General features: G+C 36.7%; 1 protein-coding gene and 4 gene segments (V, D, J or C); all 5 read right to left on the bottom strand.

Moving 5' to 3' along the window:
- On the bottom strand, positions 1-10,882 carry LOC119219972 (immunoglobulin gamma-1 heavy chain-like). Its single transcript, XM_062565938.1, has 7 exons — positions 10,816-10,882; positions 10,434-10,729; positions 2,896-2,959; positions 1,669-1,959; positions 1,149-1,463; positions 680-1,006; positions 1-189 (listed from the first exon to the last, which is right to left on the bottom strand). Exons 1-7 carry the CDS (start codon positions 10,862-10,864, stop codon positions 8-10), a joined length of 1,524 nt encoding a protein of 507 aa, XP_062421922.1. The 5' UTR covers positions 10,865-10,882; the 3' UTR covers positions 1-7.
- Positions 5,206-6,035, bottom strand: LOC119219970 (immunoglobulin heavy variable 3-48-like). The segment is given in 2 exon segments: positions 5,206-5,892; positions 5,987-6,035. Coding segments are annotated over 2 exon segments (366 nt in total).
- Positions 8,530-9,077, bottom strand: LOC134132953 (Ig heavy chain V region 5A-like). The segment is given in 2 exon segments: positions 8,530-8,947; positions 9,025-9,077. Coding segments are annotated over 2 exon segments (345 nt in total).
- A 4,563-nt stretch (positions 10,883-15,445) lies between the features above and the next one.
- On the bottom strand, positions 15,446-23,224 carry LOC134132987 (Ig gamma-2A chain C region, A allele-like). The segment is given in 6 exon segments: positions 15,446-15,991; positions 16,134-16,448; positions 16,655-16,945; positions 20,936-21,189; positions 22,557-23,010; positions 23,095-23,224. Coding segments are annotated over 6 exon segments (1,704 nt in total).
- On the bottom strand, positions 20,514-21,342 carry LOC134132947 (immunoglobulin heavy variable 3-48-like). The segment is given in 2 exon segments: positions 20,514-21,199; positions 21,294-21,342. Coding segments are annotated over 2 exon segments (366 nt in total).
- Positions 23,225-26,699: the final 3,475 nt, after the last annotated feature.

Raw genomic sequence — 26,699 nt, 5'->3', positions numbered from 1 at the left:
TAAGTTCTCAGTGCAGCTGAAACACAGAGAAAGTCTGCATGTTTACCTTGACCAGGCTGAACACCATGCTGTAAATGAGAGAGGATATGAAGAGGAATATGAAGGAGGAGGTGGTGGACCACAGGCTGCTGTACTCATCTTCATCAATGGCATCATCTGTGCAGCTCATAGCGACACGCAGTTTTAAAGCTGGAATAGAATTTAAGAAGAGGAGGGTATGGGTGGGTTAGATGTGTGTGTCTGTGTGTGTGTGTGAACAAAGGTAACACACAGATGCCCATTCCTCACTTGAATAGTGCTCATAAACTTAAATCAAGCATTGTTCACTCTCAGCATGTGTTACGTTGATCCATGTGAACAGTGGAAGAGGAAAGTATTCGAGGTATCAGCTAAAAACTCCTCGTACAACATGTGGTTCAGAATATTGAATTCATGCATGAACATATAACAACGTTGTTTCTATGCAACATTTATTTGAAACAGTCAGCACATTTATCAAGCTCTTGGACGATGTGACAAAGACAGATTCAAACACAATACGATGACAAACCAAAGTGAATTGACAAACTGGCTGTTACTTTTACAATCACAAAGACGGGTTCCATAACAGAGAGGACACAGACATGACAGCACATTAGCACAAGATGACACATTTAAGGCTCAATCTACACATCCTTACATTCATTTGATCTAATAACGGACTGAGACACCACTCTGATCTTTTCACCACCAGGTGACCACACGTTGCAGGAGAACTGGACGTATTTGTTCCACTTATCCAAGGAGGTGGTGTAAAGACTCGTAGCTGAGAAGCCGTGTTTGGTCTTCATAGGGGGGAAGTCGATGCCATCGTTATAGACGCTGACATCAGATCTACTTTCTTCTAACCAGGCGATGTAGAAATCCTGCTGTTTCTTGCTAGAGACCAGACACAACATAGTGACCTCTGTAGCATTCATCACGTCTTCCATTGGGAGGAGGTGGATTGTTACTTTTGGGGAATCATCTGAAAGAGAAACTCTCCTTAGTGAACAGGTTCAGATTCAAGCTTTGCGTTTGCTAAACTTAGATCATATTTTGTGTGTATAAACTGTCTTTCTCCCCAGACTTACAGATTACTAATCATTCTCCATCACTTAGTAACGTACCTCGTTGGTAGATCAGATCTTTAGAAATTTGTGTTTTTTGGTTCTTAGCAGAACAGGTCACTTTGTTGATTTTCTTCCATTCCGCTTGGTTTTGAGTCAAAGTGCTGATTTTGATGCCTGTGGAGTCTGTTGTTTCAATGAAGTTCTCAGTCTCATTTCCATTAATTTGCCAAGTGAATTTCGTTTCATTCATGGCGTTCTGGTCCAGTCCTTCAATCCTGCACTCAAACTTTGCCTGGTTTTGGTTGAAAATGTCTTTGGGATTTGTTGGTTTCAGTGTCATTGTGATATTTCTAATCATAGAACAAGAGGCCTCTAATTGTGTGGAAGAAAAAGCAGAAACATCCATCAGTCTACAGATCAGTCTGTAATAATTAATTTAAAATGTGAATATAAAATTGGTCGAATTGGGTTACACATGAGTAGCAGTAATAAATGAAGAACTTTATCTAACTGTAACACATTTGTACTGTTAGACATGCAGAACGGCAGCCATGATAGTAAAAAAAACTTTACATACTTTTTCCCAGTGTCAAACTTCTTGGGCCTCCTTCGTGCGTCACAGAACATTGAAAAGAGTGCCTTGAATCCCAGTCAGACTTTGGTACTTTAAGCAAACTGACTCCTGTATATTTGTTGTTGTTCAGAGTTGAAGGATAGCGATCAGCAGTCAGAGCATCCCCACAGGCATCGGTCCACTGGAAAGTAAGACTTTTTGGGAAGAAGTTGTGTGCAAGACACCCGAGGGTTATATTATCACCGTCAGGTTCACACTTCACCAAAGGGAACAGAGTTGGAGATGCAGTCGTTTCTGTGAAAGTGAAATAATTATACACAGATCAGTTACTTTTCTGAGAGTCGATCAATAAAATATTACATATCATTGTATGATGAAGGTTAAGACTTTAATAAATAACACTTTCGCACTCTTGCATATCTTCATATAGGAATAATGAATAATGGAATAATGTAAGAATATTCTGGATCTGAGTTCATTCAATGGAACTTGTATGAATTACGGCCATGTTCTCATAAATACTTTCTCAATTAAAAGATTTTCACTTGCTTTGGTTTGATACCAAAAGGATGGAAGTCATTTAATACCCAAACATTATCTTCAGATTAACTTTATACATAGGGGGAAAAAAGTATGTTTGCTGTTTAAAGATAAAATTTAGTAAATAATCAGAGACATAACAAAATGTGTAAAATCATGTAATATGTAACTACAGAGCTTATAGTAGAATTTTTCTCAAATTCTATATATTTCTAAATTAATGTATCCTTGATGTCCAATTTATTTATTCAATACGAACTTCTTTCTGTATAATACTGAAAAGCCTTCGGTAATTGTTATAATGTACATAACGTAACTGTGACAACAAAATTATGAGTTTATCTGTAAATAATCCATTATTTTTATTATTGATGTTGATGGATTTGAGCGTTTACGTAATATTGTGAATACAATGATGCAAATGTTCATCATTCACAATTACAATCCATCTGAATATATTCTAGACCAGCTCAAACCTTCACCTGCATTTAGAGTTATTGCCAAAGAATAACTTTTTTAAAGACTTTCTAAGAACAGCTGTGTTAGAAACATCTGCCTGCTTCGTTTTCTGTTTTTTACATTTATGTAAACCCAAATAAGACCATGATTTAAACTTCTCTACCACTAAAGATCAATAAATACCAAATATATAAAGGTTTTAGTAAAATACAATGTTTAAATGTGACTTACCTGACGATACTGTGACTTCAGTCCCTTGTCCCCAGTAGTCAAAGTAATCACAGTGATGCATCTCCTGTCACTGGCTCAACAAAAACCTGTCGTACCAGAAAAATACCTTCAAAACTTAATTAAGTGACTGAAACACACAAAAAACTTGCTCAAAATAAAGACTTGATTGTATCTTTAGAGTTTTTCTTTTTTTGCTGATTCTCAATCAGTTGTGAAAGTTGATTTACTGGATGATGACATTTACCTCTGTGACTTTAATCTACTTATAAAATAACTTTTAATGACTAATATCCATCTAAAAGTGATGAACACAGTACTTACTCTACATTCCAGTTGAAAAACAGTCCGTCCTGTTGGTTTATCACAATGAGAATGGGAGAGTTTAAAGTTTCTGCTTATAGGTTTTTGTATGGATGAATATCTCAGTGCGTCCCATAGCCCACGTACCCACACTGTGATAAACACTAATACAAAAACCTCACCCACAGCTTCCTGCACTGGAAACGTATTGTCAGCAGTGGGTAAGACTAAAAACAAACTCATATTCTAATCAATAAAACAGTTGAAGGATGTAAGATTCCTAAATTATATGTTACTTATATTTTACGTTATTGTATTTATTACATTATGCATATTTATTTGTAAATTTAAATGTCATTTTCAGTTTAATTTAACACAGCAGTTGTTTATAGGTTGTAACACATTTGATTTCCTATGTTTATTTTTATCCGTTTGTCAAGCTACTGTTATGTGGTGGGTCAAGAAATACTTTTATCATTATTGTATTATTGTTCATTTTCATTTTCAAACCCTCACATTTCATCTCTTCTTTTTTTCTTTTCCAATTAAATTTCTTCTAACTTTTTTACCTCTCACAACTTCAGGATTTTAAGGTAGTTGCAGTAAAACTTAAATAAGTAATTTTATATTCAAACAATGACAGTATTTTCTCTTTGAAAATATTAGTTCGAAATATAACAACAGTTTAAAAACATTGAAAGCATAACGTGGGAAGTTCAGACGTTTAGATGTTTATTTCTCATGAAAAACATCTGTATTGGAAGGGTGATAATTATTGCTGTATGTATTGTTAAAGTTTAAGAATACATTTTAAAGAAAAGTACACACAGAAAAAGGCTGGAATGCAGTTTGTAGTTCTGACAGTTTCTAAAAAGTTTCCGGTGTGTCCCAGAGGTGCAGAGAGGAAGATGATGTGTTCAGAATCACCAGGAAACTGAAGAAACGCTTGTTGGTTTGTAACAACGACACATTCAGAAGCCTTTCTGTTCAACACAAGCACACAATCATTTCCACATGGCTGAGTGACGTCTTTATCCAAATATGATGTAACCTACAGTATCACATCAAAAGAGAAGCAAACATAGTAAACAAAATCATATAATATGATATAGCAACATTTATTATTCTCATACAGCAAAACTGTAAACTGTAAACAAAACTTACAAACAAAAACATTTTATTTTTCAAAATGTGAAATTTTGTCATTTTTTGATTTAAATTACTAAAAGCTTAAATGTTTGTTATAACTTGTTATTGACATGAAATTTTATTGTAATATTATCAAATGAGTTTAAAAGTCATTTAAAAATTAATAAATATTATAATAAAACACATTGCAGTGCAAATTCAAGATTATATTAAATTAATGCAAACATGTTTTAACAGAACAGATGAAACCAAAAGAAGAATTTGCTGTCAGTCGAATGGTCAATAAAGAATGTGATGGATGTTTTAACCACTGCGTTAATGTTTGGTTTGATCAACACAAACCACAATTGACGTGTCTGACTGTGTGTCAGACGTGTGATTCAACCGCACATAGTTTCACTTTCACTTTAATGATGCTGCTGTCTGCAGAGGCTCCTCATGCTGCAGTTCATGGTGATATGCTTTATTTGGACTGTTTTATAATTGTGGTAGAAGATCAGTTATAAAGTCTCTTATGAATAAAAGTTGTATTTTCCGGAGAAGTTCACACCTTCTCCTCCATCCACACAGCTTTGGTCCACAGAGACAGATGGGATGAAAGAGGAGACAGTTCCCACACAGCTGGAGACTTGGAACTTTATTACAGCTAAACTCATGATAAGCTTTAGACATTAATCTAATAAAACATTATGGCATCATTATATTTCACCATTACAAAATTGAAAATGTATTTGCATAGAATTTAAGTGAACAGGAGACAAATATTCAGTAGGGTTTTTGTTTTTAATCAACCACAAAGATGGATGTTCTGCATGGATGTTTGTTCCTGGTCCTCGTCTGCCTTTTGTTCCTGTTGGCCTTTGTGATTTTGTAGTTTCAGAGTTTGATTATTAAAAGTACCTTTTTGTTTGCAAGTCAGTGTTTGGGTCCTCCCGCCTGCCTCTGCCTTCCCCGTTCCTGACACTCTACTTGCACACAACCTGCAGAAAGGACAAAAACGTAAGGAGTGAAAACATATTTGTTACCTTAATTACTTTTCAGTGAGATAGTACGGTTGCTGAATATGATTAAAATTAACTTTGAATGAACTTCTAGGTTATCTAGTCCATCCTTCCAGTGTCTCCCCCTGGTTCCAACAATCAACACTAGGGGGTATTTTATAAATCCTTAGTATCAGCGACTGACACAGTGAGATGGGTGAAGTTTTTGTACAGTTGTGTGGCTTCCTGCATCACTGTGGCCTCCGAGCACAATAATAAACAGCAGAGTCTTCAGTCGTCAGATTGTTCATCTGCAGAGACACCTGGTCCACGGCGTTGTCTCTGGAAATGGTGAAACGATTCAGGACAGACGTGGAATAATATTTATTTTGTCCACTCGGAGCAGAAATGTGGGCGATCCACTCCAGTCCTTTTCCTTCAGCTTGTCTGATCCAGCTGATAGGAGCATCATCATCTGATATTCCTGCATAGGTACAGGTCAGTTTATGGGATTCTCCTGGGAGCTTCAGCGCTGGTTCAGACTCACTCAGAGTCTGACTGGAAACGCCTGCAGAGAAATCATTAATCAGCACAGAGAGAATCACACAAACTTCAACTGGTTTCCAACTCTATGAAGTGACAGAATGAGTGAAAAGCTTCACCTGCCCAGCAGATAGTTAGAAGCAGCAGTCCTGTCCTGCAGTGCCTCATGTTTAACTGTGTGTGTCCTCTGCTCTCTTTCCTCCTCTTGTAGGTACAAGACATCAGAGTTTTGCATTGACTCCTCCTCACAGGGAGCAGAGAACTAGAACCAGCTTGGCTTTCACTTTATTGTTGGCTGAAGAAGAGAAAAGTCAGGAGTTGTTCCTCTAGTTTTTCAGACATTTTAATTTCACTTACATTAAAGGAAATATGTGAAACATTAAGGGATTATTGGTCAGAAATGAATTATAATTTGCAACACTATGTTTCAATCTGTTAATAATGATGTGAAACTACCTACATGTTTCATAGCAGCTCAGAACGGAAACATTAACATGACTCTAATGAGAGCATTTTGTTTTTTACATTTAATAGAGGTAGTAAACACTCAGTATTAAACAGCAGCTCTAAATTATTAAATATCAGAAGTGCTTCATTTTATTGGTGATTTTGAATGTTTGTTTATTATCAGGCTACAGCAACAATCTCTGCTGCTCTCTGTGTACACACACACACACACACACACACACACACACACACACACACACACACACACACACACACACACACACACACACACACACACACAGACAGTGGAGACGTCGAGGTGAACCAGCTGAAGTACAGATTGATTTAGTTGATCAGCGCATTGCTTGTTACTGTTATTTACTGCAATAGAATATTAAGTCAAAACTATTAAAAAAAGTCTTTTCAACATGGATGAACATGTTTTACATTTGAAACCCACTTGTTGCATTTCAACAAAATTATTTCATAAACCTCCCTGCTGACCAAAGCAGTCAGTAAAGTAGAAGAGGAAAGATTATCTGATGCCTGTCTTATCGTTTATAAAAAAATATATATAAAAAAATAAAATGTACTTGATCTTGACATTTAAGATGTATAAATAACAGAATATAGAGGCTTCGATAAAAATAGAAACAATACTGAACAAACAAACAATGTTTGTTTTGAATTAATTTGTTTATTCTCCATGTGCTTTTAAAAGCATTCATTATAACATGGGATTGATAAAAGTAGCTCCATAGTAATACAAACATAAATATACCATTATCCTACCAACCAGAGAGCCACTTGGAATCTTATTTTCATATAATTAATCATTTACGTCATTTAGAATTAATTAATGCGTTTACAAGTGAAAGAACACTTCAAATAACTGTGAGTGATGCAACATCATGAAGAAATTAAATATATTAAAGTACTTTTGCAGTTGGTGAGAAAACCCAAATCTCCTCAAGTCAACGTTGCTGTTTGTTGTCTGTGGATGTTTTTGTTCAGCTGCTCCACTGTCTTCAGTCACTGTGTCTCGAGCACAGAAGTAAACAGCTGAGTCTTCTGCTGTCAGGCTCGTGACCTCCAGGTACTGAGTGCTCTTGGGCACATCTTCAGTCATGATGAAGCGGCTTTGAAAGGAGCTGCTAAAAGTAGGAGAGTTGCTGCCTGCGTTCATCCACCCAATCCACTCCAGAGCGTTTCCTGGCCTCTGTCGTATCCAGTGAATATAGTAGCTTGTCATGCTATAACCTGATATGATACATGACATCTTCACTTTCTCTCCAGGTATTTTCACCTCGGAGGGAGACTGTTCATGTTTGATCTCACTCCAAACTCCTGTAAGAAAAGACATTGTAATCAGCACACCTCACAGGTAGATAAGTGAGTGTCTCCACATGTTAAAGCAGAAACTGTTCTCACCATTAATAGTAACTATGAAGAACAAACTCCAGGAAATCATATTTTCCATTATGTTTTAACACTTGTTAACACTTCATCCACTGCGTTTTGCTCTGAATGTTTTCAAGATATATTAGTAGCCCAGTTGCTGCGTCATCAATGACATGAGAGCTGCATACAGCATTGTTTTAAGGAAGGAACAATTTGCATGAACCTCCCTCAACAGGTTTCAAAAGACAAAATGGAAAGCAGGTGAAATCAAATAAGTCCACAACAGCAAAGAAGGGTGATGTAAAAGCTCCAAATTAATGACAACTATTCATAATGTAAAAATAAAAATATTTGTGGTCCAAGAAAAGTATAAACATATTTTTCTAATTGTATCATATTGAGCTGATAATTACTTTGTATATGCTAACGTTTAAATGGAGATTAGTATCTTTAATGTCTTGGTTTTTGGTTTTGAATGTTTTAAAAACTGCTTTATAATGTATTTATTTAAATGTGTTTGACAGTGTGTGGGTGAGTCACATGGTTGCTGGTACTTGTGCAGGTCTGTTGGTGGTTTGTATCTCTGAGGGATAACGCACACAGCAACACACAGCTGTGTCCTTAGTTTGATGATTCTGTCCTTTTAAAGTCACTGTTGGAGGAAGAAGTGTCTCTGCTGTAGATGAACTTATTCTACAGAAATAAATAATAGTAATACAACTCAGTGTAGGCAACAAAAGTGTTATGATCTTTTTCCTCAGTAAACGGAATACAATATTAGTAATTGTAAAATGTAGTTATTTAAACTGCTGTAACAGTGAGCTGGTGTTGAATCATTGGTGGTCTGAGGACTCCTCCTCTGGTGGCTTTGTGTAACAAGTGTTCAGGCACTGAGAGGTTTTTGTTCAGTTGTACTGATGGTTTGTGTTACTGTGGGTATCTTGCACAGTAATACACAGCCGTGTCCTCAGGCTGCACATTCTGTCCGTTTAGAGTCACTGTTTTACTGGAAGCATCCAAGTCGATACTAAACTTGCTCTTCAGTGAATCTTTGTAGTATGACCCTCCAGTATATTTCATTCCAATCCATTCCAGTCCTTTCCCTGCAGGTTGTCTGATCCATGCTGTGTAGTAGCTGCTAAGAGCATAAGACACCTGACAGGTGATGGTCAGACGTTGACCGGGCTGCACAGTCACAGAGGCCGGCTGCGTCAACTGCTCACATTTAAAGCCTGTCAAAAAAGAGTTTTCTTTAACATCAAGTTATACAAGAAGAAGGAATGATTTTGATGAATCAAGAGGAACTTACATCCAGCTGCCAACAGCAGCAGCAGAGCTATTGAGAACATGGTGATGTTGAACTTGACGAGCTGTGAACTCAACAGACTGATGTGATGTTTTTATAGCTGAGCAACAAGGAAGGTCCCTGAGTTTGCATGGGATCACACATATGAAACTTCCACGTTGGTCTAACTGGAGCCAGTTGGACAGTCTCTCCAATCTGTTCATTATATCTGCACAGTGAAAACGTGCTTTGAACTCACCTCTGAGCACAAAGAAAACAGACTTAGCTCCATTTACAGAACTTAAGCACATGTCAAATGAATTTTTAATTGCTAACAAAGATAAGTTGTGGCTTGTTTGGCATGTTTTCTAATTATTAAACAACATTTTTGTATGAAATCAACTGTTGCTTTTCTCCAGTCATGATTGACTCTAAAGTCTATGAGTACAGATTATTTCATTTTTATAAATTATTTTCCATTAGCCAGGTCACATAAATATTATGATTGTAACAGTTCTGGGGCAGCGGAGTGACTCAAAAGCAGAGAAAAACCTGGGAGACGAGGCGAGGTAGTGGGCAGGTGAACGTAGGTGTGAATAAGAAATCAGTAGCAACACGAGTACAGGAACATCTAAAACTTTTAATTTTTTTTTTTTTTTCAATAAAATTAATTTCATAACTCACTCAAAGTCCTTCAATAGACCAGTTCCAATAATGCAATTTCAAAAGTGATAGTGAAAGATTTGGATGGTTATCGTTTACAAAAATAAAGTGAAAGTGAGATAATCTAAATGAATATTTGATTTTCATTTGCTGCAGCTGTTTTTTGGACTTTTAAGGTTTCGGTATTTAAATATCAGTCATTCGAAGCCAGAGACATGCAGAGAAACATGGAGCCTCATGAAGAAATGAGCTATTTACGAAGTGAAACCTGAGACATGCAAAAATAACCGATGGCAGTGGTAAGAGGAAACACATCTGCTGGCATGTCATGTCCAAGAAGCGGTGCCAGTCAGGTTGTCTCGTGTCTACGTTGTCTTGTGACTTCCTGTTTTATTTTGAAAATCAACCCTCCTCTCGTTTCAGGCCACTTGCTCCTTCCCCCTGTGTGCCGGTCTGATTGTCTTCCCCTGATTGTCTCCACCTGTGTCCTTACCCTGTGTGTGTATTGTCTGCGTCTCCCTTTGTCCTGGGCCAGTTGGTCTTGTCCCACATTAAATATATATATATAGATATATAATGTTATATTTAGAATGTGTATCCTTTAAATACACCCTGACATTTTGGTGATAAAATAATAAGCACTTTCATTATATCTGTGGTTCAGGACAAGTGACACAGAGACGTCTGAATGTTCTCAGTGGACGAGGTGAATAGAGGAAGTAGTTTTTGAACAGCTCTCTCATCATTGTCTCTCACTGTGTCTCTCTAGCACAGTAATACACAGCCGTGTCTTCAGTCTTCAGACTGTTCATCTGTAGATACAGTTTACTGCTGGAGTCATCTCTGGAGATGGTGAATCTACCCTTAACTGATGGAGTGTAATGAATAGGAGAACTAGATGTGCTGATGTAAGCGATCCACTCCAGTCCTTTTCCAGGAGCCTGTCTGATCCAGTGCATCTCGTAGCTCCTGAAGTTGAATCCAGATGTTGTACAAGTCAACTTGTGTGATTCATCAGGCCTTTTAATCACTGCTTCGGATTGTGTCAGAGTCTGACCATCAACACCTGTCAAGAGATGAAGATCTGCATGTCATGTGATACGTTAACAGCAGGTGGAAACGTGTGGAATCAAGATCAGAGAAATTCTTCACCTGCACAGAAGACAGTTAAAAGCAGCAGTCCTGTCCTAAAGTCCTTCATGGTTAACTGTGTGTCCACTGTCCTCTGTCCTCCTCTCTGCAGCCACATAAGTAGAGGAGAAAGACATCTGAGTTTTGCATTGACTCCTCCTCTTTGATTCAACAGAGGGATGAACTGTTCTGTCACAGCAGACCAAAGCCTGGAATAGTGTCACATGGTGACACATGAAAGTAGATGTATTATTTTACACCTGGTATTTGCTCGGCCCCTTCACAACCTGAAAAAAAATCCAGTTTAATGGAGTGATATGTGGATGGATGGAATGCTCACTGTATGTTCCTCTAATTGAGCCCTTTCAATAGTTATCTGACTTGTTGCAGATGCACATGTATAAAGTTTGCAATTGATCAACATCTTGAATGCTCTCTTAACATCACCTGTACTACCTTTAATGACCCGATCCTCTCTCTACCTCCAAACTTTAAGATTCCCTTCCAGATCACTGGTCTGAGGCCAACCTCTTATCCCCATCATCCAGGACCTTTGTGGGTTAAATAAGTCACTCAAAACTTACCTTTTAAAACAGTTTTAATGTTAACCCACAAAGTAGACATGTGCACACATTTACAGTGACCCTGTGTGTTTGTATTCATGGAAAGAGAAGCTGTACAAACAGTCTCTGTTAGAGCTTTCAACTAAATGCACCTCTGTCTCATAACATCTAGTGCAGTGTTTCTCAACTGGTGGGTCCCGATCCACTAGTGGGTCGCGGACCCGTTTGTAGTGGGTCACTGACAGCCTTTTTTCCACCGATGACTCCCTTCACACTCCACATGTGTGTACACTTGTCACTTTCACATACACTCACAACACAGTTGTGTAGAGTATGATTATCTGTTCGCTAGTGCAATGACTAATTATTTTTAAACTGTTTATTTTTAATTTAATCTGCTTTTTATCCATTATCCCTTGTTGAGTTGTAAATAGAATACTATATTTAATTTGTCTCATGGTTCATTGTATCATTGTCATTATGTTGAATGTTATGCTCCAGCAGTTACATTCCTTGTATGTCTAACATATTTTTGCCATAAATATTCCTGATTCCTGATCAATGTTGCAAATCTGCACCTCTGTATTTGGAGCTTTGTCTCCCTCTAGTGGTCAATCTGAGTAATACAACGATGCTGATTCATGACATACTGTTTGTATGTGTAGCCTGTTTGTGTTAACATCTTTTATTGGGAAAAAATGTTTACATTGTTGAAATACTCTTTTTGCACTTATTGGAATACAGCATCCAATGACATCATCTGTAGATATACAATTTATATGTTCATTTCATTGGCGTTTAAGTCACAACAAAAACGTATGTGTATTTTATTTATTTATTATTGTCAGCAATTTTCCTCTTGGACAGATGCACTGCACACATAATAAAACACATTTATAATCCCAATCAAGAAAATGGTTACATAACATGTAATAAAAAAAAATGTGAATCACTTAAAATATAAAACAACAAAACATTATCATATTTTTGGGATTTGTGCAGGGATCATCATCATTTAGTCTAAAAGGAGAAAGCATAGAGGATATGTCAGCATTTAATGACAATTTGACTTATATTTATAAAAATACATTCAAATGTTTTGAGTAGTTTTGAGTAAACTGATGGAAACTCACAGGTTAACTTGTTAACTGTTGAAGTTCTCTTGTACGTTAGTATGTGTCTGTCCATATTATTGTAAATATTATGTCTGTTAATTTAGATGAAATGAAAATTGTTCAAAATAATGACAATCAAGGAAACTTAAAAATGTATAAGCAGACAAAGTTACAAACATTGTACAAAATAAGGAGTCTGTGAATGAATGGAAACGTGTAACATGTGTTACTTTACTGGACTTTGTTCCAGTGGCTGTGGAGCTGCTGAGAGACATTGACTCATTCCACCATGTATGAAATGGGTGGTTAACATATATGTGCAATATGTAAAGTTTAAGAAAGACTTGTTCTCAAACTATGAGCTGGCATTAAATAATGTTCCTCCAGCACATCCACCAGCTGGGGGTCTGAAACGTTTCATGACAATTGGTAGCTTTCACTCAAGCACTGAGAGTAGGGACAGATGTGCACATGCTGAGTCATGAACTGACAAATCACTATGAAGAATGAACACACAGCTCACAAGAAGTTGGTCATCTATCGTTCCATGTAGTTCAAGCTGTGAGAAACTTATTCCACATGTACACTATGTTTGAAGTAAGTAAGCATGTTGTTAATGAATGTTTACAACTCCAGAAAAGTTAATACACTAAAAGATATTAATCTTTCAAAACAGCTGTAAATTTATTCATATATATTTACAGTACACATGTTTCATAAAAGAATAGTTTGAGAAAATGATACAATTGTTGTGCCTAAATGCAACACATTTTGTTGCCACCTTTACGTGCATCAATGTTCTTTCATGAATTGTTCTGCTGTATCTTCATTCAGGTGCAACTTACCAAGTCATATTTGAAGATGGACTCTTCACGTTCTTACAATATCTCAGTCAGTCAAGCAGTGGTAATGAGATACACTTTTAATGCAAAATTAATAAAAAGTTACAAGGAAACAGTGATCACAGCAGATCTCCAGCTTCCACCTCCTTGTGCTGCCCTGATGGTCCAGAGAGCAAGAAGAACACGATGAAACTGTTCCATCTCTGTACCAAACATGAACTGCAGCAGGCAAACAAACAACATCATACACAAACATACTGGTAATGGTTCTACTAGTCAAACCCTGCATGGGATGGATGCACTTTCACATTGTTCATAAAATGATTTATTTAATATCTTTCCGTTTGTCATGTGACTTCATGGTGTTTCACAGATCTTTGTGTCTGCAGTTTGCATGTAAGCCACATGTTGCCTTGTTGTACGCTGATATGCAAATACATGCACAGGAAGATGGGTCTCTAGTTTTGAGGAAGTTTATTTGTAGCTCTGTAGTTTCACTACAACAGGTGTGGGGTCCCTGAGGTGGACGATGAGGGGGGGGGGGACTCTCTAAAGATGATATGTTTAGAAATGACAGGAAACTAATGGAAACTTACAGTTTAACTTGTTAACTGTTGAAGTTCTCTTGTATGTTGGTATGTTTCTGTCCATATTATATTAAATATTATATCTGTTGAATTAAATGAAAGCAAATTGCTCAACATAATGACAAACAAGGAAACTTAAAATTGTATCAGTTACAAACATCGTACAAAATAACTAGTGCAATTTTATATTCATGAGGCAATGTATAAAACTTTAAACAATATTTACGTCTGCAAGAAAATTATTGTACAGAATGTGTCATAATGCAAGAACAGAAGCCAATGCAGGGAAATCTATTCATCTAAATGACTAACAATTACAATTGTATCTTTTATTTGAACATCATTTAATCTAGCACTCAATTAAATGTTTTTAAAACCAGAAATAATACTTATAAATGTAGAAGTGCAGTCCATGCTATGCATCAATCTCATCTCATGGCCTCTTCATCTGAAAAACAAACAGAAATATTTATGATATTGATTGTTACATATTATGAAACAGTGATGAAGATTGATCGTTACTTTAATCCAGATATTTACACTGATGGAGAATTGACAGCTGATCTCTTTTTCTTCACAACAGAATAGCTTTGGCCATGAACCTTTCTGCAGGTCAAGTCTGTTCTGTAACCATTGGAATAACTTTGTACTTCAACATGCCGTCTGTGTCGTGTGTTGCAGCATTTAAAACACACAAAGCAGCACGTTGTCTGAGCCTGGAGAGGTTCTTCACTCTGCTGCTGCTGGATGTGGATCAGCCACATGTGCTGATTCCACATGGAAAAATACGTTCTGTTCACTGAAAGTGATGCAATTCTACACCATAAACCTTAAAGTCACAGGTTTGTTGTTACCAGATGGATCAATTCACCCCTCAGACAGAATCATTTGATGTCCATTAGCAGATCAGATATTGCTGATAAGCATTTACATAAGTAATGTGTATTCATTTTATGTCTCTTTAGTCACATTTTATTAAGACTTAGTGATGCCATCATTTTTTGGGATCATTCTAATAACCTTCGCTGTAAAACATTGGCCACATTCAGTGGATCTATGAATCCTGTATCATCTCTTATACTTTCTTAAGTTCTCAGTGCAGCTGAAACACAGAGAAAGTCTGCATGTTTACCTTGACCAGGCTGAACACCATGCTGTAAATGAGAGAGGATATGAAGAGGAATATGAAGGAGGAGGTGGTGGACCACAGGCTGCTGTACTCATCTTCATCAATGGCATCATCTGTGCAGCTCATAGCGACACGCAGTTTTAAAGCTGGAATAGAATTTAAGAAGAGGAGGGTATGGGTGGGTTAGATGTGTGTGTCTGTGTGTGTGTGAACAAAGGTAACACACAGATGCCCATTCCTTACTTGAATAGTGCTCATAAACTTAAATCAAGCATTGTTCACTCTCAACATGTGTTACGTTGATCTATGTGAACAGTGGAAGAGGGAAGTATACGAGGTATCAGCTAAAAACTCCTCGTACAACATGTGTTTCAGAATATTGAAGTCATGCATGAACATATAACAACGTTGTTTCTATGCAACATTTATTTGAAACAGTCAGCACATTTATCAAGCTCTTGGACGATGTGACAAAGACAGATTCAAACACAATACGATGACAAACCAAAGTGAATTGACAAACTGGCTGTTACTTTTACAATCACAAAGACGGGTTCCATGACAGAGAGGACACAGACATGACAGCACATTAGCACAAGATGACACATTTAAGGCTCAATCTACACATCCTTACATTCATTTGATCTAATAACGGACTGAGACACCACTCTGATCTTTTCACCACCAGGTGACCACACGTTGCAGGAGAACTGGACGTATTTGTTCCACTTATCCAAGGAGGTGGTGTAAAGACTCGTAGCTGAGAAGCCGTGTTTGGTCTTCATAGGGGGGAAGTCGATGCCATCGTTATAGACGCTGACATCAGATCTACTTTCTTCTAACCAGGTGATGTAGAAATCCTGCTGTTTCTTGCTAGAGACCAGACACAACATAGTGACCTCTGTAGCATTCATCACGTCTTCCATTGGGAGGAGGTGGATTGTTATTTTTGGGGAATCATCTGAAAGAGAAACTCTCCTTAGTGAACAGGTTCAGATTCAAGCTTTGCGTTTGCTAAACTTAGATCATATTTTGTGTGCATAAACTGTCTTTCTCCCCAGACTTACAGATTACTAATCATTCTCCATCACTTAGTAACGTACCTCGTTGGTAGATCAGATCTTTAGAAATTTGTGTTTTTTGGTTCTTAGCAGAACAGGTCACTTTGTTCATTTTCTTCCATTCCGCTTGGTTTTGAGTCAAAGTGCTGATTTTGATGCCTGTGGAGTCTGTTGTTTCAATGAAGTTCTCAGTCTCATTTCCATTAATTTGCCAAGTGAATTTCGTTTCATTCATGGCGTTCTGGTCCAGTCCTTCAATCCTGCACTCAAACTTTGCCAGGTTTTGGTTGAAAATGTCTTTGGGATTTGTTGGTTTCAGTGTCATTGTGATATTTCTAATCATAGAACAAGAGGCCTCTAATTGTGTGGAAGAAAAAGCAGAAACATCCATCAGTCTACAGATCAGTCTGTAATAATTAATTTAAAATGTGAATATAAAATTGGTCGAATTGGGTTACACATGAGTAGCAGTAATAAATGAAGAACTTTATCTAACTGTAACACATTTGTACTGTTAGACATGCAGAACGGCAGCCATGACAGTAAAAAAAAACTTTACATACTTTTTCCCAGTGTCAAACTTCTTGGGCCTCCTTCGTGCGTCACAGAACATTGAAAAGAGTGCCTTGAATCCCAGTCAGACTTTGGTACTTTAAGCAAACTGACTCCTGTATATTTGTTGTTGTTCAGAGTTGAAGGATAGCGATCAGCAGTCAGAGCGTCCCCACAGGCATCGGTCCACTGGAAAGTAAGACTTTTTGGGAAGAAGTTGTGTGCAAGACACCCGAGGGTGATTTTATCACCGTCAGGTTCACACTTCACCAAAGGGAACAGAGTTGGAGATGCAGTCGTTTCTGTGAAAGTGAAATAATTATACACAGATCAGTTACTTTTCTGAGAGTCGATCAATAAAATATTACATATCATTGTATGATGAAGCTTAAGACTTAAATAAATAACACTTTCGCACTCTTGCATATCTTCATATAGGAATAATGAATAATGGAATAATGTAAGAATATTCTGGATCTGAGTTCATTCAATGGAACTTGTATGAATTACGGCCATGTTCTCATAAATACTTTCTCAATTAAAAGATTTTCACTTGCTTTGGTTTGATACCAAAAGGATGGAAGTCATTTAATACCCAAACATTATCTTCAGATTAACTTTATACACGAGGGAAAAAAGTGTGTTTGCTGTTTAAAGATAAAATTTAGTAAATAATCAGAGACATAACAAAATGTGTAAAATCATGTAATATGTAACTACAGAGCTTATAGTAGAAATTTCTCAAATTCTATATATTTCTAAATTAATGTATCCTTGATGTCCAATTTATTTATTCAATACGAACTTCTTTCTGTATAATACTGAAAAGCCTTCTGGTTTTTGTTATGATGTACATAACGTAACTGTGACAACAAAATTATGAGTTTATCTGTAAATAATCCATTATTTTTATTATTGTTGTTGATGGATTTGAGCGTTTACGTAATATTGTGAATACAATGATGCAAATGTTCATCATTCACAATTACAATCCATCTGAATATATTCTAGACCAGCTCAAACCTTCACCTGCATTTAGAGTTATTGCCAAAGAATAACTGTTTTAAAGACTTTCTAAGAACAGCTGTGTTAGAAACATCTGCCTGCTTGGTTTTCTGTTTTTTACATTTATGTAAACCCAAATAAGACCATGATTTAAACTTCTCTACCACTAAAGATCAATAAATACCAAATATATAAAGGTTTTAGTAAAATACAATGCTTAAATGTGACTTACCTGACGATACTGTGACTTCAGTCCCTTGTCCCCAGTAGTCAAATGCATCACAGTGATGCATCTCCTGTCACTGGCTCAACAAAAACCTGTCGTACCAGAAAAATACCTTCAAAACTTAATTAGGTGACTGAAACACACAAAAAACTTGCTCAAAATAATGAAATGATTGTATCTTTTGAGTTTTTCTTTTTTTGCTGATTCTCAATCAGTTGTGAAAGTTGATTTACTGGATGATGAAATTTACCTCTGTGACTTTAATCTACTTATAAAATAACTAGTAATGACTAATATCCATCTAAAAGTAATAAACACAGTACTTACTTCTCATTCCAGTTGAAAAACAGTCTGTCCTGTTGGTTTATCACAATGAGAATGGGAGAGTTTAAAGTTTCTGCTCTTAGGTTTTTGTATGGATGAATATCGCAGTGCGTCCCATAGCCCACGTACCCACACTGTGATAAACACTAATACAAAAACCTCACCCACAGCTTCCTGCACTGGAAACGTAGTGTCAGCAGTGGGTAAGACTAAAAACAAACTTATATTCTAATCAATAAAACGGTTGAAGGATGTAAGATTCCTAAATTATATGTTACTTATATTTTACGTTATTGTATTTATTACATTATGCATATTTATTTGTTAATTTAAATGTCATTTTCAGTTTAATTTAACACAGCAGATGTTTATAGGTTGTAACACATTTGATTTCCTATGTTTATTTTTATCCGTTTGTCAAGCTACTGTTATGTGGTGGGTCAAGAAATACTTTTATCATTATTGTATTATTGTTCATTTTCATTTTCAAACCCTCACATTTCATCTCTTCTTTTTTTCTTTTCCAATTAAATTCCTTCTAACTTTTTTACCTCTAACAACTTTAGGATTTTAAGGTAGTTGCAGTAAAACTTAAATAAGTAATTTTATATTCAAACAATGACAGTATTTTCTCTTTGAAAACATTAGTTCGAAATATAACAACAGTTTAAAAACATTGAAAGCATAACGTGAGAAGTTTAGACGTTTAGATGTTTATTTCTCATGAAAAACATCTGTATTGGAAGGGTGATAATTATTGCTGTATGTATTGTTCTTTATTAAAGTTTAAGAATACATTTTAAAGAAAAGTACACACAGAAAAAGGCTGGAATGCAGTTTGTAGTTCTGACAGTTTCTAAAAAGTTTCCGGTGTGTCCCAGAGGTGCAGAGAGGAAGATGATGTGTTCAGAATCACCAGGAAACTGAAGAAACGCTTGTTGGTTTGTAACAACGACACATTCAGAAGCCTTTCTGTTCAACACAAGCACACAATCATTTCCACATGGCTGAGTGACGTCTTTATCCAAATATGATGTAACCTACGGTATCACATCAAAAGAGAAGCAAACATAGTAAACAAAATCATATTATATGAAATAGCAACATTTATTATTCTCATACAGCAAAATTAAACAAACACATTTTTAATATTTCACATTTTAATACGTGAAATTTTGTCATTAACAATGACTACAAGCTTATTTTTCAAAATGTGACATTTTGTCATTTAAAATCACTAAAAGCTTGAATGTATGTTATAACTTGTGATTGACATTAAAATTGTATTGTAATATTATCAAATGAGTTTAAAAGTCATTTAAAAAAAATAATATGGTAAAATACATACAGTAATATCTACTTTAAAGCAAATTCAAGATAATATCAAGTGAATGCAAACATGTTTTAACAGAACAGATGATACCAAAAAAATAATTTGCTGTCAGTCGAATGGTCAATAAAGAATGTGATGGATGTTTTAACCACTGCGTTAATGTTTGATTTGATCAACACAAACCACAATTGACGTGTCTGACTGTGTGTCAGACGTGTGATTCAACCGCACATAGTTTCACTCTCACTTTAATGATGCTGCTGTCTGCAGAGGCTCCTCATGCTGCAGTTCATGGTGATATGCTTTATTTGGACTGTTTTATAATTGTGGTAGAAGATCAGTTATAAAGTCTCTTATGAATAAAAGTTGTATTTTCCGGAGAAGTTCACACCTTCTCCTCCCTCCACACAGCTTTGGTCCACAGAGACAGATGGGATCAAAGAGGAGACAGTTCCCACACAGCTGGAGACTTGGAACTCATGATTAGCTTTTGACATTAATCTAATAAAACATTATGGCATCATTATATTTCACCATTACAAAATTGAAAATATATTAGCATAGAATGGAAGTGAACAGGAGACAAATATTCAGCAGGGTTTTTGTTTTTAATCAAGAACAAAGATGACACAAAGGTTCAGTGTTCATAGATGGGTTTTAGACGTCAGATTAAATGGCGCTGACCCTCTCTATGTCACGGTATTTGTATACTTCGTGTTTTATTTTGTAGTTTCCTGCCTCTTGTGTCCCTGTGTTAACTTCACTTCCTGCCTTGTCCTGTCATCCCCTGTGATTGTCTGCAGTGTCCATGATTGTTTCCACCTGTGTCCAATCACCTGCACCTCCCCTGTGTATTCAAGCCCTGTGTGTCTTGTGCCCCTGGTGGCGTCATTGCATGTATGCAGCCTGCAGCCTGTGTGTGTTCTGGATGTTCTGCATGGATGTTTGTTCCTGGTCCTCGTCTGCGATTTGTTCCTGTTGGCCTTTGTGATTTTGTAGTTTCAGAGTTTGATTATTAAAAGTACCTTTTTGTTTGCAAGTCTGTGTTTGGGTCCTCCCGCCTGCCTCTGCCTTCCCCGTTCCTGACACTCTACTTGCACACAACTTGCAGAAAGGACAAAAACGTAAGGAGTGAAAACATATTTGTTACCTTAATTACTTTTCAGTGAGATAGTTGCTGAATATGATGAAAATTAACTTTGAATGAACTTCTAGTTTATCTAGTCCATCCTTCCAGTGTCTCCCCCTGGTTCCAACAATCAACACTAGGGGGTATTTTATAAATCCTTAGTATCAGCGACTGACACAGTGAAATGGGTGAAGTTTTTGTACAGTTGTGTGGCTTCCTGCATCACTGTGGCCTCCGAGCACAATAATAAACAGCAGAGTCTTCAGTCGTCAGACTGTTCATCTGCAGAGACACCTGGTCCACGGCGTTGTCTCTGGAAATGGTGAAACGATTCAGGAAAGACGTGGAATAATATTTATTTTGTCCACTGGGAGCAGAAATGTAAGCGATCCACTCCAGTCCTTTTCCTTCAGCTTGTCTGATCCAGCTGATATCAGCATCATCATCTGATATTCCTGCATAGGTACAGGTCAGTTTATGGGATTCTCCTGGGAGCTTCACCGCTGGTTCAGACTCACTCAGAGTCTGACTGGAAATGCCTGCAGAGAAATCATTAATCAGCACAGAGAGAATCACACAAACTTCAACTGGTTTCCAACTCTATGAAGTGACAGAATGAGTGAAAAGCTTCACCTGCCCAGCAGATAGTTAAAAGCAGCAGTCCTGTCCTGCAGCGCCTCATGTTTAACTGTGTGTGTCCTCTGCTCTCTTTCCTCCTCTTGTAGGTACAAGACATCAGAGTTTTGCATTGACTCCTCCTCACAGGGAGCAGAGAACTAGAACCAGCTTGGCTTTCACTTTATTGTTGGGTGAAGAAGAGAAAAGTCAGGAGTCATTCCTCTAGATTTTTAGACGTTTTAACTTACATTAAAGGAAATATGTGAAACATTCAGGGAGATTATTGGTCGAATTATAATTTGCAACACTATGTTTCAATCAGTTAATAATGATGTGAAACTAAGAATCATTATGTTTTGTTAACTTTTCTACCTACATGTTTCATAGCAGCTCAGAACGGAAACATTAACATGGCTCTAATGACAGCATTTTGTTTTTTACATTTAATAGAGGTAGTAAACACTCAGTATTAAACACGAGCTCTAAATTATTAAAGATCAGAAGTGCTTCTTTTTATTGGTACTTTTTAATGTTTGTAGTAATTTATTATCAGGCTACAGCAACAATCTCTGCTGCTGTCTGTGTACACACACACACACACACACACACACACACAAAGACACACACACAGACACACAAAGACAAACACACACACAGACAGTGGAGACGTCGAGGTGAACCAGCTGAAGTACAGATTAATTTAGTTGATGAGCACTTTGCCTGTTACTGTTATTTAGTGGTTTATAATATTAAGTCAACACTTTATTAATAAGTCTTTTCAACATGAATGAACATGTTTTACATTTGAAACCCACTTGTTGTATTTCAACAAAATTATTTCGTAAACCTCCCTGCTGGCCAAAGCAGTCAGTAAAGTAGAAGAGGAAAGATTATCTGATGTCTGTCTTATCATTCATAAAAATATATATATACAAAAAGAAAATGTACTTGATCTTGACATTTAAGATGTATTAATAACAGCATATAGAGGCTTCGATAAAAATAGAAACAATACTGAACAAACAATGTTGTGTATTTTTTTAATGAATTCCTATTATGTTTAGAATTAATTTGTTTATTCTTCATGTGTTTTTAAAAGCATTCATTACAACATGGTATTGATAAGAGTAGCTCCATAGTATTACAAACATAAATATACCATAATCCAACCAACCAGAGAGCCACTTGGAAACTTATTTTCATATAATTAATCGTTTATGTCATTAGTCATTTAGAATTAATTCACATGTTTACAAGTGAAAGAACACTTTATATAACTGTGAGTGATGAAACATCATGAAGATATTAAATATATTAAAGTACTGTTGCAGTTGGTGAGAAAACCCAAATCTCCTCAAGTCAACGTTGCTGTTTGTTGTCTGTGGATGTTTTTGTTCAGCTGCTCCACTGTCTTCAGTCACTGTGCGTCGAGCACAGAAGTAAACAGCTGAGTCTTCTGCTGTCAGGCTCGTGACCTCCAGGTACTGAGTGCTCTTGGGCACATCTTCAGTCATGATGAAGCGGCTTTGAAAGGAGCTGCTAAAAGTAGGAGAGTTTCTACCTGCGTTCATCCTCCCAATCCACTCCAGAGCGTTTCCTGGCCTCTGTCGTATCCAGTGAATGAAGTAGTCTGTCATGTCATAACCTGATATGATACATGACATCTTCACTTTCTCTTCAGGTTTTTTCACCTCAGAGGGAGACTGTTCATGTTTGATCTCACTCCAAACTCCTGTAAGAAAAGACATTGTAATCAGCACACCTCACAGGTAGATGAGTGAGTGTCTCCACATGTTCAAGCAGAAACTGTTCTTACCATTAATAGTAACTATGAAGAACAAACTCCAGGAAATCATATTTTCCATTATGTTTTAACACGTATTAACACTTCATCCACTGCTTTCTGCTCTGAATGTTTTCAAGATATATTAGTAGCCCAGATGCTGCGTCATCAATGACATGAGAGCTGCATACGGCATTGTTTTAAGGAAGGAACAATTTGCATGAACCTCCCTCAACAGGTTTCAAAAGACAAAATGGAAAGCAGGTGAAATCAAATAAGTACACAACTGCAAAGAAGGGTGATGTAAAAGCTCCAAATTAATGACAACTATTCATAATGTAAAAATATTTGTGCTACAGGAAAAGTACAAAAACATATTTTTCTGACATATTGAGCTGATAATGATTTAATGTACTATATTTTAAATGGAGATTAGTATTTATTTGTCTTCAATTGTAGTTTTAAATTCATACAAACTAGTTTAATTTCCAAATATGGTTTGTTCTCATATAAATTCATCTTTTTTGTTCAAATAACATTTTTTGCGGATCAGCTGTAATGATCACAATGCAGGATGTTCTCTTAAATACATTAAATTACCAGACAATGTCTACTTCGGGGAGTAACTAGCCACACACACTGCTTTATAATGTATTTATTTAAATGTGTTTGACAGTGTGTGGGGGAGTCACATGGTTGCTGGTACTTGTGCAGGTCTGTTGGTGGTTTGTATCTCTGAGGGATAACGCACACAGCAACACACAGCTGTGTCCTCAGTTTGATGATTCTGTCCTTTTAAAGTCACTGTTGAAGGAAGAAGTGTCTCTGCTGTAGATGAACTTATTCTTCAGAGCATCATTTGGACAAAGGCCACATAAATATAGCACAGGTCAGACATTTACAAAACCAACAAAGCGAAGTTATTTTCTCACCTTAACAGCAACAACAAATAACTTAACTCACTACAAACGATAACATTTTCCATTTTTGGATACATACTAAAGTTTAGGTTATTCCCATTCAAGTGTGTCAGAAATACATAATAATAATAATAATAATAACACCAACAAATTGTTGCTATATTTTGATTCTTAGAGTCTAACTCAGTATCTGAAGAAAACTCAGATTCATTGTTTTCATTGCTTTTTAAATTCAATGTTAGCATTTGATAAAAGTGTCAATCAACTTTTCATTCAGGAAAAATATAGAATAGCACATTAGTAATTGTAACTTTAAACTGCTGTAACAGTGAGCTGGTGTTGAATCATTGGTGGTCTGAGGACTCCTCCTCTGGTGGCTTTGTGTAACAAGTGTTCAGGCACTGAGAGGTTTTTGTTCAGTTGTACTGATGGTTTGTGTTACTGTGTCTCTTCTAGCACAGTAATACACAGCCGTGTCTTCAGGCTGCACATTCTGTCTGTTTAGAGTCACTGTTTGACTGGAAGCATCCAAGTCGATACTAAACTTGCTCTTCAGTGAATCTTTGTAGTATGACGCTCCAGTATGTTTCATTCCAATCCATTCCAGTCCTTTCCCTGCAGGTTGTCTGATCCATGCTGTGTAGTAGCCAAGACTATAAGACACCTGACAGGTGATGGTCAGACGTTGACCGGGCTGCACAGTCACAGAGGCCGGCTGCGTCAACTGCTCACACTTCACACCTGTTAAAAACGAGTTTTCTTTAACATCAAGTTCTACAAGAAGAAGGAATGACTTTGATGAATCAAGAGGAACTTACATCCAGCTGCCAACAGCAGCAGCAGAGCTATTGAGAACATGGTGATGTTGAACCTGACGAGCTGTGAACTCAACAGACTGATGTGATGTTTTTATAGCTGAGCAACAAGGAAGGTCCCTGAGTTTGCATGGGATCACACATATGAAACTTCCACGTTGGTCTAACTGGAGCCAGTTGGACAGTCTCTCCAATCTGTTCATTATATCTGCACAGTGAAAACGTGCTTTGAACTCACCTCTGAGCACAAAGAAAACACACTTAGCTGCATTTATAGAACTTAAACAAATGTCAACTTTTGCTTTCAATAAGAAACTCTCAATTAATTCATAATTGCTAACAAAGAAAAGTTGTTGCTTGTTTGGCATGTTTTCTGATTATTAAACAAAATTTTCATATAAAATCAACTGTCTTTGTGCGGGTGCCTTTCACCATTCATGATTGACTCTAAAGTACTGAGTCCAGATTATTTAATCGTTATAAATTATTTTGTGTTAGCCAGGGCACATAAACATCATGATTGTAACGGTTCTGGGGCAGCGGAGTGACTCAAGAGCAGAGAGAAACCTGGGAGACGAGGTGAGGTAGTGGGCAGGTGAACGTAGGTGTGAATAAGAAATCAGGAGGAACACGAGGACATGAACAGAAAAGACAGGAGGGGTTAGAGACAAAATGACAACTGCAACAAATCCCATCAAAGGTTAGAGAGATGTAGCTACATTTTCTTTCTAATAAAACAACTTTATTGCAAACAATTAATGTTCTCTACACAAACATATGGTTTGGAACTCTTCAGCAGTTAAAACACAGCAGAAATAATGTATTAATAGTTTTAGAACTTTATCGAAATAGAAAAATAACTCTCCATATGAAGGAACAAGCTTTGAAATAGTTCAAGGTTCAAGTGTCAGTCAAAGATGAGAAGAGTGGAATTCATTTTAGTAACAGACAGAGAAACTTGACACAACTTTTTCACTCCCAAAAGTCTTTCTTTATATTCCACATAATGTAATGTTGTGTCGTTATTGTGTCTCAGTTTGTAGAAAATCAAAGTATTTGTTGAAGTTTAGAAACCATTTATCAATGCAGCCTGTGATGTAAGCTGCTAGCACTCGATGTGTCAACTCTTCGTATTTGACCCTTTTTATGAGAAGAACAACAAGTGACACAAACTCACATCCAGCTGCCAACAGCTGCAGCAGAGCTAATGACAACAAGGTGCACGTTGAAACAGAAAATACATGATCTTCTAATGCTTTGAGTCTCATGGGATGTTTTTAATGAGTGCTTCACAAGGGAAAATCGTATTTCTTTCAGATAGTGTTGTCAAAGCCTTGATTCCATTTAAAACATGTATAAATAATCTGAATCTAAATTTAAATCTTTTTCCAATAAAATGAATTTCATAACTCACTCAAAGTCCTGCAATACACCAGTTCCAATAATGCAATTTAAAAAGTGCTGGTGAAAGATTTGGATTGTTATCGTTCTGGAGTTTACACAAATGAAGTGAGAGTAAGATAATTTGATTTCATCTAAATTAATATTTGAATTTCATTTGCTGCCGCTGTTTTTTTTACTTTTAAGGTTTCGGTATTTAAATATCAGTCATTTGAAGCCACAGACATGCAGAGAAACATGGAGCCTCAAGAAGAAATGAGCTATTTAGGAAGTGAAACCTGAGACATGCAAAATAACCGATGGCAGTGGTAAGAGGAAACACATCTGCTGGCATGTCATGTCCAAGAAGCGGTGCCAGTCAGGTTGTCTCGTGTCTACGTTGTCCTGTGCTTTCCTGTTTTATTTTGAAAATCGACCCTCCTCTCGTTTCAGGCAACTTGCTCCTTCCCCCTGTGTGCCGGTCCGATTGTCTGCCCCTGGTTGTTTCCACCTGTGTCCTTAC

Source organism: Pungitius pungitius, chromosome 12 (genome assembly GCF_949316345.1).
Source record: "Pungitius pungitius chromosome 12, fPunPun2.1, whole genome shotgun sequence".
Taxonomy (NCBI): Eukaryota; Metazoa; Chordata; class Actinopteri; order Perciformes; family Gasterosteidae; genus Pungitius; species Pungitius pungitius.
This window is presented reverse-complemented; position numbering and strand designations above follow the sequence as displayed.

Coding starts and splice junctions, on each gene's coding strand:
- LOC119219972 (XM_062565938.1), bottom strand. CDS start 10,864: ATGAAGGACTTTAGGACAGGACTGCTGCTTTTAACTGTCTTCTGTGCA. Junction 10,730..10,815: donor TTTAACTGTCTTCTGTGCAG/GTGAAGAATTTC, acceptor ATCTCTTGACAG/GTGTTGATGGTCAGACTCTG. Junction 1,464..1,668: donor AAGTTTGACACTGGGAAAAA/GTATGTAAAGTT, acceptor CCACACAATTAG/AGGCCTCTTGTTCTATGATT.